Raw genomic sequence first — 12,834 nt, 5'->3', positions numbered from 1 at the left:
AATATTTACATCGTCAATGCGCAAAAATTAACCTCTTGAAATAAATATTCAAATAGGTCAATGAATATGTTTTATCGGTTTAAATTGATTTTACACTAACATCAAATATGAATCAACTATTTTTTCCTACCATACCATTAAAATAAGATGTAGTCGAGTAATTGAACTGTATACACGTTGTTATTAGACGATAAAGTAAACTCCGTGTGTATCCTATTTTTCTCATATTCAAATGATTATTGTTGGGCTTATGCTTCTTTGTAATGAAAAAATAAATATATTATTGCTAATGAATTGGTTTAGTTTTGATTTTAGGTCAAATGCATTTAAAGATCTTTAAGTTTTTTGTTTTTTTCTAAAGTAATCCTTTAAATTTCGAAAGTCTCAAACAAGTTCTTTTAGTATACTTTCATCTTGATGAATCTAACACATCTAAACTTTTTGTATTAAATAAAAAACTGCAAATCAAAGTTATAGAGTTCCATTAAATGGGTTATGACAATAACTACTATATACAGTAATTAAGACAATAGTAAGTACTTAAAAGTCTAACTTTATTTATTTATTCATATCAGATAAAGTGAGCATTAACAGGTTGCATAACATAAGCTTTTCTTTCTTTGTTTTTTTGAGTAATAGTTGCATAAGCTATAAACCGAACTTTGAATAGTAAGAAATTAAAAAGGAAAAAGAAATGAGTGTGATTTGTAGGGTTTGGTGTTCAATAATAGTACCATTGTTATTGATCTGCAAAATCCACTTCGCATTAGGTTCCTACGCAGGCACGAGTGCGATCATCGATCCTACTAAGGTCAAACAAGTTTCATGGAAACCAAGGTCTCTTTCTCTCTATTTGCTTCTCAAATTCAATTCTAAATTTTTGTTATAAAAATGTGTAGCTAGCGAATTCAATTTAATAATAGTTATTGATTTTGATGTGATGCAGAGCTTTTGTTTACAAAGGTTTCTTGACTGATTTGGAATGCGATCATTTGATTTCGATTGCAAAATCGGAGCTTAAGAGATCTGCGGTGGCTGATAATTTGTCCGGTGAGAGTAAATTGAGTGAAGTTAGAACCAGTTCTGGAATGTTCATTTCTAAGAATAAGGTTTGGTTTTGTTTTCAATTCTATTTGCAAATTCATTATTTCGGTCTTTTTTCTTATTATTATCATTATCGAGAATATTTAACTATTTTTCAAAACCTTAATTAATAACCTATACTTCCATTGGGTTTTAAATAGTGGTAGTCGCATTGTGATCATTGATATGGTTTTAAATGCATATCAGGATTGATTTGTAACCCTAACTATAATCAATTAATCTCAATTACATAGACTTTGTGTTCTGGGATTTCTGTTTGGTTTTGAAGGTCAAATTTTCTTTTTATTGGTTGTGAATTAAGTGATGTTAGACACAAGCTCGTGTCTTCTCCTTTTTGTGAAAGAGCAATGCTGTGAACTGGGATTTTGTAGAAGAATAACATGAGATGTTTGGGAGAATATTTGGATTGCTGTTTGTAAGTTGTCTGAGTTTTTGCTGGTAGTGTAAAAACTGTGGGAGATTTTTTGGTTTTTCTGTTGTTAGTTGGGATCAATTCTTTATAGGAAATGTTAACCGGTGCCCCCGGGGCACTAGTTAAGGAATCAAATATAGAAAGTATTACATTGGAACTTGTGGTGTCAACTCCTAAAAAGCATAAAAAGTGTTATTTTCACTTTAAATTTCCTTTTTTAGTTTCCTTAACCAGTGCCCCTGGTTAACATGACCCATTTTTTATTCATACAAAAAGCAATAGTACTTTCTGAATTCTATGATCCTTTTACCTTAATCTGTTTGGTTATTTTATAGGACGCCATTGTTTCTGGTATTGAGGACAAGATTTCATCATGGACCTTTCTTCCAAAAGGTACGGCATATACAGAGTCATGATTAAAATCTGTGGCATTCTTCCAGATGCTGCTGAACTTATTGCTAATTTTGTTGGTTTTTCTTGTTCTATGTTTAAACACTGTTACACAAACCATTTGTTTTGGCCTGATATATAAACAATTAAAATGAGTGGGAATTTGAGGCAAATGAATTCAGGAATGAACTGTGAATCAGTGATTCTAATTTTAGGTTTGAGTTATTATGATATACGAAAATTACAGGGCTGAGGGCCCCAATCTATCTCTTCCATCTGTATGTGTACCGTAGCCATTTAAAGTTTCTTAAGTCTGATTCTACATATCAGGAAAGCCTATTACCTGTTTTGAGTTTGACTATGATGAATTTTGGCATTGTTATTGCAAGTCTATATTCATCTAAGCTTCCAATAAAATGCCTGTATGAACTTTGAACTTGTACCAGTTAAATAATAATGCTACACAAAACAAAACTATTGTCATGTAATTGTTTAATAAGGAAACTGTTGTTATCTATTGCATTTAACTACTTATATGTTACGTACAAATTTACTTAATATCAGTTTTTGAAGGTTTCAAACCAACTCCATTAAATTATGTTCTGTGCTAATTTTCCACTTTTAGCATTGAGTTTAGTTTTTTAACGGGCCCTATATTACTTGTCCAATCTGTACATCTCAATGTAGAAAGAACTTAGGTACCGTTTGGCCTAGCTTTTTTTTCTACTTTTCTAAACTTTTAAGGAGAAGGCAGGCCAAACATAATTTAAATTAAGCACTTAATAAAAACAAGTACTTTTTTCTAATGAAGAAAAATGAAAGAAATGAGCTTGTGGCACTGTTGAAACCAACTTTAGAACTACTTTTCGGCTTATTCAAAAAAAAAAAAAAACTACTTTTCGGCACTAATTTTATTGGTTCTGTCTTCGAACCATGCTGCCACACTTTTCTTATTTTTTATTTTATTTCAATATTATTTTGTTATGACCTTCCTTGTTTCTGTATTATTTTGTTTCAATATTATTTTTCTGAATCCTTGTGTCACGTACATGAATTTTTTTGGTTACAATGTCACATGCATGAATGGTAGATCACTTGCGTCCATGTGCAATTGATTCTATTATTATGATCCAAGACCTTTGCATACTACTACTAGTAATTTATTACAAGATAAAAGCTTTATAAACTTATTTTACCACACAACTTTTAACTAAAAAATAACTTTATTTTTACAAAAAACTAAAAAAACTAAGGTAAAAGAGATTGTTTTTTACCAAACAACTTTAACTTTATTTGTAAAGCTCTTAGTTTTAACTTTGTTTTCAAAGTAGCTTTTAGACCGTAAAAAAGCCGGGTCAAACGGAGCCTTAGTTTATATGGAAAGACAGAAATCATTAGTCTAGTACCCTTTTCTCCCCTGGGTATGGTCCCACTCCCATCGAGCATTTGATTGGCTACTAATTATATTTAATAGAACTTCAAACATTCAAAGTTTACTGGAGAAAGTCGGAATAGAGAGACCAAATTAAGAAGTATTGCGTTCGTATCATTCGAGACCGAAGAGTAATTTAGTCTTAAGTTGTTATTCACTAGTTCTCTTATGCAAACAATCTTTTATAATATCATGTACCATAACAAAATCTTCACAAATTAGCATGATCATTAATCAGTTAAATACATTTCCAGCTTCTCTTTCCCTCCACCCTCCCCCTGCCCAATACATAAAATAGAAAAAAATAAGAACATGGAGGCAATGACCAATTGCTTACAGTATTTGTCTACTGAATTTCAGAAAATGGCGAAGACATACAAGTATTAAGATATGAGCACGGGCAGAAATATGATCCACATTATGATTACTTTGCTGATAAAGTTAATATAGCTCGGGGTGGACACCGGGTCGCTACTGTTCTCATGTATCTCACCAATGTGACCAAAGGTGGTGAAACAGTGTTCCCTAATGCAGAGGTTTGTCTAGCATCTAATGCACATGTTTACATAAAATTAAAAACATAATTTTGGTAAATCCCTGCATTTATAATTTTTCAAATTTTTTTTGGCATCTCCTTATACAGCCTTGAGGTCTCTAGTCTCTACCTTGGATCCTTATTCACTGCAATTTTCTGTGCAAACTGAATTTATTAGTATGAATTATTTGATTTTTGGTGAGCCAAATTGTCTCGTCTGAGGATTTTATTAACGACTTCATGTTGAGTATCTCTCGTCTTTCTTTAGTTGCTCATAATCATTTTGATAGTAACTATTTTTAGACTAGAGACGAAGCAAATTTTTTTGAAAAGTTTGTGTTTGACTGGTTACCACTTTTCCCTGTGCTCAAATATTTTAACTAGTGAACAATGGATGCTAAGAACACTACTCATCTTTTTTGAGGGAGATGTTTAGGAGATGCAATATTTTCTTCAATATGAATTCCATACCAAATAGTTGGGAGTTTCTTGGCAAGGGAAACTGTTTCTGCCTTTCTTTTCTGTTGGAAAATACATTAATTGTTTATTTTCCTATGATGTTCCCTATGCTATTCTTTTCTAGTCAAGTCTAGAGAATTCCGTTGTTATTTTTCCAATGTAACAAGTTTCTAGGCTAGTCTAGGAGAACATTAATTGTATTCTCTCTATAAAAACCAGCCTTTGGCTGAGGAATAAATCATAAAAGCATTCACCCATTATAATTCTTTTCAAAAGAAATGCTAGCAACATTCACTTTTCAACACTCTCTCTAGCACTCACTCTTTTATTGGATGAAATCAAGGTATGTTCTACCACTTTGTGTGAGTTCAATTTTCAAAGTATAGACCCACAATGATTTCAACTAATAAGAGAGTGAGTATTAGAGAAAGTGTTCAAAAGAGAGTGTTGCAAGCATTACTCTTCTTTTCAATATTTTCCCTTCTTGTAGCTAACTTTGATATCTTTATAATGCTAGTTACAGGAATCTCCCCGTCATAAATTGTCTGAAACGGATGAAGATCTCTCTGAGTGTGGAAAAAAAGGAGTCGCAGGTGGGCAACTGAACATAAAGTCACTTTATGGTTTTTCTTCTGTATTATACTATTATTCTGTAAGGAGAGAATAATGTTCAATAATTGTTTTTTTCTTTCCTTCCTTCCCTGGACAATTCACAGTGAAACCTCGAAGAGGAGATGCACTTCTATTCTTTAGTCTCCACCCAAATGCTATCCCAGACACTCTCAGTCTTCATGCAGGATGCCCTGTTATCGAAGGAGAGAAATGGTCAGCAACGAAATGGATTCACGTGGACTCATTTGATAAGACAGTGGGAGCTGGAGGGGACTGCACTGATCAGCATGAAAGCTGTGAAAGATGGGCTGCCCTTGGAGAATGCACTAAGAATCCTGAATATATGGTTGGAACTTCAGGCCTTCCCGGCTACTGTAGGAAAAGTTGCAAGACATGTTAGAAGTGTAATGGAATGCTTTCCAGACTCCAAGTGATGATTTTGGATGACTTTCTATTTTCCGTTGGTCCTCGATTTGTATTATTTTTATTTTTTTTTCTGTTGTGGTTTGTAATGTATTTTATGTATCATTATACATGTTAGCTCTCTGATAGTGTTCTAGTCTCATGGTCACATTTTAAGAGGTACATTTTTTAGTTGGGAAGCTGTAATTGTAGGTGATTTGTGATTCGAAATTTTTTCCTTGGTTACTCTGTAAAATGGCAAAAAAGAAAAATATAGTTTAAATTTCTTCCTTAGTTCCCCAATTACAGTTTTATAAATTTATTAAAACAGACGGTTGTTGATTTCCTGGAATGATAATTTGATTTATGAATTTAAAATCAAAAGCTTAGTTGTGTGGTCAAGAGAAATATCAGCAACACACATTTTAACACACACTTTTCAACACATTTTTTTTATTGGTTAAAATTTACATTGGACCCATCAAATTTATATGGTTTACATTGGACCAATCAAATTTATACATGACCCACATGATTTGATAGGACTCATGTGAATTTTAACCAATTAAAGAAAATGCATTGAAAAATTTGTTAAAATGTGTGTTGCTAGCCTTCCTCGTGTGGTTAATAGTCAGATGTTGAATCAAGAGAAGTAAAAAGAAAGTTTGCAATATGTTAAATATTTTAGAGCACTTGTTAAGGAAGAAAATTGCTTTTTTGACAATGAATATTTCCTATTGACACAAGTAAATAACGTTTTTACCCCCAGCGGCAGTTAACAACCGTTAGGCTATGCGCCGGCAGTTAACAATCGCCGGCTTCCAACGGCAGTTAACTGTCGTTGCTTTCTGTTATATGAACAGAACAGTATAGGAGTTTCCAAAACTCCATTGTTGCTGATTGAAAATCAAAAGGTGCCATTTTTCCCAATTGTTGCGGATTCAACGTCAATTACGCTCACAAAATCAAGTAAGTTGTCATCATCCTATTACATTGCTATTTTGTGATTGATTTGTTAGTTTTTTTTTTTGTTAAGTTGCGATTATAGAGATTTATTGATTTTTTGATGTTATGAAAGTTTAGGTTGTTTGAATTGTTAGGTTTAGGTTAGAATTGTTTAGATTGTTAGAATTGTAGAATTGTTATGAAATTATGGTAGAATTTTTAGGATTAGATGAATTGTTGTATAATCGTTGCGAATAGTTTAGGTTTGTTATGAAATTTTGTTGTTATGAATTTGTGATAGAATTGTTACGATTAGTTACAGTATAATTTTTAGGATTAGTTTAGGTTTTGATTAATTATTGTAGAAGTGTTACGACATGATGTAGGTTTTGATCACCGATTTGTTTATGTAGATATGTCTCAGAATCAGGGAAACGTTGAGTTGAATAAAAAGGAGGGTGACGACAAGAAGAAAGAAAAATTGCCGATGACATGGCACGGAATCACATGTGATGGATCCGTCAAAAAGAAGAATTCGAAGGTGCTGGTGTATAATCATTCGAGGTTGAGGAGGAGCGGGAGGACATGCTATTTTGGTCCTCAACCAAAAGCAGGTGCCCAAGGGACTGTCGAGGACAACCCAATTGATTTGTGTGATGAGGAAGATGATTGAGTGTAATGGGTTCTAATATCTAATTGTTTTGGATCTTTTTTTATGTTTTTTATATGGTACATTTTGCTTGACAAATTGCTACCTTGAATAAATTCGCGTTTTGAATAATTTTAATTAAAATAGCGTTTTGAATAATTTTGATTAAAGTCGCATCATGAATAACTGCGTATTCGAATAAAAACTAATCAAATCTAACGTGAATTCAACTAATTAAAATTGCGTAATGAATAAATAAATTCGAAAAGTGAATAAATAACATAATTATTGTTCCATTCAACTATATATGTTATCATATTACATTACATTCTGGAATGTACCTTCCAACTGCAACAATTATCTTACATCTAAATGAGGCAAATTTAAACTTGCTAAACAACAGGACTCCAACATGCGATGAGCATTTTAAATGATAGTATTCAAGTGTCAAAAGAATGAGGTGCATTCCTTGACACTTGAATATCATCATTCAAAATGTTCATCGAATGTTGAATTCCTACCGTTTAACAAGTTTGAATTACCCCATTCAAAGGAAGACAATTGTTGCAGTTGGACGTTTGTACCTTCCAACTCAAACAATTGTGTTACCTTTGAATGGGGTAAATTCAAACTTGCCAAGCAGCAGGACTCCAATATATGATCGACATTCCCACAGCTCCATTTAAAAGATTAAATTCTTGTTAGGTTTGGTTTAAATGACGGTATTCAAGTGTCAAAAGAATGAGGTTCATTCATTGACACTTCAATACCTTCATTTAAACCGGCCTAACAAGAATTTAATATTTTGAAAGGATTAATGGGAATGCCAGTCGAACATTGGAGTCCTGCCGTTTGGCAAGTTTGAATTACCCCATTCAGAGGAAGACAATTGTTGTAGCTGGAAGGTGCATTCATTCGGTACCTAATGACGATCTTCTCGCGGAATCAAACTTTTGATGATATCTTCAGTTGATCTCAGCAACGTCACCCGCATATCGATCCACTGGAACATGCTGTGCTCCCAAAACATGCTCGTCACGTTTTCGTCGTTCGTTAATTTCACCCAAGTGAATGATACACTCCTCGTCGAGCGTTGGACGTTTATACCGAACATGTTCCACCCTCCTTGTGTCTCTGGAGTTGACTCCTTGTTTGAATTCAGTCAGTTCATCCTTGAGACCTCTTAACGTTACACCAAGGCATCACCTTCAACCTCTGAGGTTCTCCGCCGTTGAATTGTGCATGAACGTCGATCCACCCGGCCATTGTTTCAAATCTACACAATTAGAAATTAACAATAATCAATGAAAAACTCATTCAAACACTTGTAGTGAAAATTTGACATAAACTCTAAAAATCCTAAACAAACCCTAAAAAATGTATAAAATTCGAAAAAAAATATAAATTTAAGCACTATAACTTCATTATAACAGGTATTCATAATATATGTTAATAGCATTTCAGATCTACAACATAACTATATTAAAAACAAATATTCAAACCCTAAAAAATTAATAAAATTCGGAAAAAAAAATATAAATTCAAGCAATATAACTTCATTATAATAGATATTCATAATATATGTTAATAGCATTTAAGATCTACAACATAACTATATTAAAAACAAAAATTCAAAATTTAATAATTAGACAACAACTAAAATTATAAACATATAAACACATATACTAACTAAAATGTATGACAATAGCATAAGTGACAACTTACTTGTGATTTAGTGGAAGAAATTTTGGATATTTGGTAGAGTTTTTTTTAGAGAGAGAGAGTGAAAATTTGAGAGAAAGATGGTGATGGTGATGATGGAGTGAGTGTTTTGATTATGGCTACTGACTTGAATATATCACGAACACAAAGACAGTTAACTGCCGCTAGAAGCCAGCGGTTGTTAACTGTCGGCACATAGCCTAACGATTCTTAACTGTCGTTGGGGGTAAAAACGTCATTTACTTGTGTCAATAGGAAGTATTCTATATCAGAAAAGCAATTTTCGTTAAGGAAATTAAAAGTAGTAGTTTTACATTTAAACTTACAACTTTTAAACTTCTAGAGAGTTGAATTCAACATTTTTCACCACTTTCAACATATTATTTTTATTTTTGTTCTCTTAGCCAATGTTCTGAAAGCACTCTTTAGCATTTTCTTAAATATTTCTATTAAGAAATAAAGAAAATGCAATATGAAAACCTTCTAAATTGTATGTGTTCTTATTTTTAATTTTTGTTTTCAGTATTTAAACTGTATATTTCACACACTGAAGTTGTATGATAGGGGTTGGTTTTCACAGGGGCATTTCTTGGGCGTAAGGGCATGTGTTGTATTGTATCATAGATTACTTCGAATAAGATATGATATGAAAATGTTTCTATGAGTGGATGTCATCCATTATCTTACAACAAAGTGTAGAGTTGGACTTAACTCGAGTTTTAACTATATGTCATTCGTTATTTTACAGTGTAGTGTAGAGTTAGACTTAACTCAGATTTTAAGATAGTATCATAATGCTATCAAATTCAAATATTTGTTAGGTTATTTATTATCAAGTCACTTAGGTCACGCTTAATATTTTAATAATCTATAATTATTATGCACGTATATAATAATAATCAATATTGATTTGATTATCAAGAATCAATTCAAATTACTTACTTATATTACTCTCGAAAATAAATTACTACTAGTGAAGCAAAGACAAAACCGTTATCCTAATACGAGAAAAATACCAAAGCAACGTTGAATTATTGATGTGGACACTTGAAGCTATTGTAGCCTTCCAAATCTCAATGAGACATTTTGTCTGAATATATATATATATATATATATATTATGGAGAGGCTGGAACTTGGAAGACCCTAGAGGCCAGAGGATCACAAAGAATCCTGTCAAATCAGAAGAATGAGAAAGATGCCCATGTTTTGTGGTCCTTGTGTTCCATTTAGTTGATGCTTAGCTTTTGCTTCAAAAGATTGATTTTGGTCCTATAAGTTCATTGTATTTTACCTGGGAAGGATATACTGCTACATATTACTTTTTTTTTTCAATGCATTTTTTATTTCACCCATTTTTGTCTTCTTTCTCACCCCCAATTTATAATGGAGTAGATAATAGTTGAGAGGATTGACAAGAATAACCTTTCAACTAGAAAAGGTTATAAGAAATTTTGTTGCTGGTAGATTTGATGTAAAAAGTTGCTAAACTAATTTTGTATTTGGATGACTCCTTCTGGGATAAGCTCTTCTATGAGCTTTGTTACATAAGCTTAGAGAGCAGAGAAGTTATTAGAATAAATTTTATAGAAAAACATGAGAGATTTTTCTGAAAATGTAAAGTTACAAAATTAAATGACCCTGTTTGAAATAGTTTTTGTTTTCAGTTTTTGAAATATATAAGTGCTCTTCTCACAATAGTTATCATTTTACATGTTTTAGTTTTAGTCCTCAAAACTAAAAAATTCAAAACAGTTTCCAAAACTGTAATTTTAAAAAATAGTTTAGCAAAAAAAATTTTAATTTTCAAATTTTTAAAAACTAAAAAAGAGATTTTGTGAAGTGTTTCAAACAGGTTCATATTGTGAAAACACTCTAAAAAAAAGGCAATATAAAGGGTTTTGCAAGAGCTTATTTGAATTTTTCTCCTGACATGAATATTTTAAATATTTAGAACAACTTACTTAGTAGAATACAATATATGTACAAAATATTTTCAGTTTTAGTTTATAAGTAGGTTCAGATAGATTATTGTAAAGTTAAAGTTATTTTCTTATTATTGATTGAAAGCAAAACATTTTAGTTACAATTTTGATTTACATCATTGGTGACCAGATCTTTTTACGGGTTTAGTAATTTTTCTTTAGTTTTAGTTTTTTAATTCTGGTGTTTTTTTTTTTAATCATTTTGTGAACTCTTTAGTTCTACCCTTACGCTCCTTGTGTTAGGTAAAACCTTTTATTTCATTAATATATTTAATTTTAGTTTGTTAAAAAGAAGTAGGTTCTGAAGTCTAATTTCACTTAACCAAAAAAGAAAAAAAGTCTAATTTCTCCAACATTGGTTTGAATAAAATTAGACTCTGACCCATAAACACGTTTGAGTTTATACATTGTTGATTGAAAAATGTGATTAATTTGGGAGGAAAGATCTCACTAATGTAAAGTAATTGGCAAAAAATGAGAGAATAATTCACATTAATGATGTAGTTAATAAAATAGACTATTAAATATATGCAAAAATAATTTTTTAAGTTTATTCAATTAATGATGTATGTTGTCCATGAACATAAAAATCAATTTTATTTATATTTAAAAACGGAAGGAGTATTTCCCTCTAATGAAAGTTTACCTAGATTCTCTGTTTAGAGAATTTGAGAAATGTTGGGAGGAGAGATTTGTAAAAACAGATGCCATGTGTTTGCTTTGAGAGAATTTGAGAATTGGGATGTGTGCCATCCAAAAAAAACTAACATGTGCTATTTTATTTTTTCGTCAAGTAGATTAGTGATTAGAGTTCACACATTTTAATTTGGAGAAGTGAGGTGTTTGGAGTTCGAACCCGACTATAATATGCAATATCCATACTAACTAAGTTAAGCTCACGAGATACTAACATGTGCTCTAAAGACACATGTTAAGATACTAAAAATAGCAAATATTAATTCAAAAAAGTTAATTTTTAACTTTAAAAAAATAAATTAACAATCTCGGCGAGCTTAACTCAGTTGGTAAAACATTACATAATATACGCAGCAGTCAGGGTTCGAACTCCGGACATCTCGCTTCTAAACTCATTTGGTATAAACATTGCATAATATACGCAGGGGTCGGAGTTCGAATCCCGGACACACCCGCTTCTCCATATTTAAAACGTGTAAGCTCTAACCATTAAGCTAATTGACCAAAAATAAAATAAAACAAATACACAACTTTTAAGACATAATTTCTACTTATTAAGTTCTTTAACATGTGTGATAACCTTTCTCATAATACAATTTTTAAGACATAATTTATATATATTGAATTCGTGCCTTGCCTTTCCCAAAAATATTTCACCACATGTATGAAGGTTGGAAACATCACTTTCTATTTTATTTTGCATTTTTGTCTTGATTTTGGAAAATGGTATGAATTTGGACGACTAATTTTGTGTCACTCAAAAAATATGGAATTTTTTGGGTCAAAAGTAAGATGGTATTTTTTTTTACTTACTCCCTCCGTCCCGTAATAACCGAGCCATTTGCTAAAAAATATTGTCCCAGAAAAATTTATCCATTTCACTTTTCAATACAATATTAATTACTTTTTTTTCTTCAATTATAACACTAATTAATATTACTTTTACCACTCTCAATTCAATATATTCTACTTTGCATTTATGATAAAGAAGAATGCACAAATAGTTGATAAGGGCACTCAAAACCATTTTCTCTCTCTTTCACTTATACATTTTTTCTTAATAAGTGTGAAATGAGTCAAAGACTCAGTTAAAATGGGACGGAGGGTTCTCACATTCTTTTATACTTATATTGAATTGAATCTCCTCATTTTTTCTCTCTCTTCTCACACTCGATCACACACTTATTAAATACTCTATATGAAGTTTTAAAGTGAGAGGAGTGATATAAATACTATTTTTTTTAATACTATCTAACTTTCATTCCCTTATTAAGTGAAACTCATGAGTCTCACACTATAAAAATAAATGCCACATAAAATATTTTGAGTCACATGAATTTCATCCGATAAAAAAAAGATAAAAAAGAGTGTTTTCTATTGAGAAAAGTGTTACATTGATGCGACTATTCACTAATTTTATAGTTCTATAGTCGACAGAAGGACTAATATTCATGATTTGAAGGAGTAAGTATTTTTCTATGATCAAGTTCAA

At 31.4% G+C, this 12,834-nt stretch overlaps 1 protein-coding gene across 2 annotated transcripts; it reads left to right on the top strand.

Annotated features, from left to right (window-relative positions):
- The first annotated feature begins 579 nt into the window (after positions 1–579).
- Positions 580–5,649, top strand: LOC11437832 (probable prolyl 4-hydroxylase 4). 2 transcript variants are annotated; one of them, XM_003594004.4, is made up of 6 exons: positions 580–837; positions 947–1,109; positions 1,852–1,909; positions 3,699–3,874; positions 4,856–4,925; positions 5,049–5,649. In XM_003594004.4, exons 1-6 carry the CDS (start codon positions 695–697, stop codon positions 5,342–5,344), a joined length of 906 nt encoding a protein of 301 aa, XP_003594052.1. In that variant the 5' UTR covers positions 580–694; the 3' UTR covers positions 5,345–5,649. The 2 variants fall into 2 exon arrangements, with proteins under 2 accessions (XP_003594052.1, XP_003594053.1); XM_003594005.4 differs by having other exon boundaries at positions 581–837; positions 4,850–4,925.
- Positions 5,650–12,834: the final 7,185 nt, after the last annotated feature.

This window comes from Medicago truncatula, chromosome 2 (assembly GCF_003473485.1).
Source record: "Medicago truncatula cultivar Jemalong A17 chromosome 2, MtrunA17r5.0-ANR, whole genome shotgun sequence".
NCBI classification, from domain to species: Eukaryota; Viridiplantae; Streptophyta; class Magnoliopsida; order Fabales; family Fabaceae; genus Medicago; species Medicago truncatula.
The sequence above is the reverse complement of the archived record's forward strand: the minus strand, read 5'-3'. Positions and strand labels throughout refer to the sequence as shown.

Coding starts and splice junctions, on each gene's coding strand:
- LOC11437832 (XM_003594005.4), top strand. CDS start 695: ATGAGTGTGATTTGTAGGGTTTGGTGTTCAATAATAGTACCATTGTTA. Junction 838..946: donor CAAGTTTCATGGAAACCAAG/GTCTCTTTCTCT, acceptor GATGTGATGCAG/AGCTTTTGTTTACAAAGGTT. Junction 3,875..4,849: donor CAGTGTTCCCTAATGCAGAG/GTTTGTCTAGCA, acceptor TTATAATGCTAG/TTACAGGAATCTCCCCGTCA.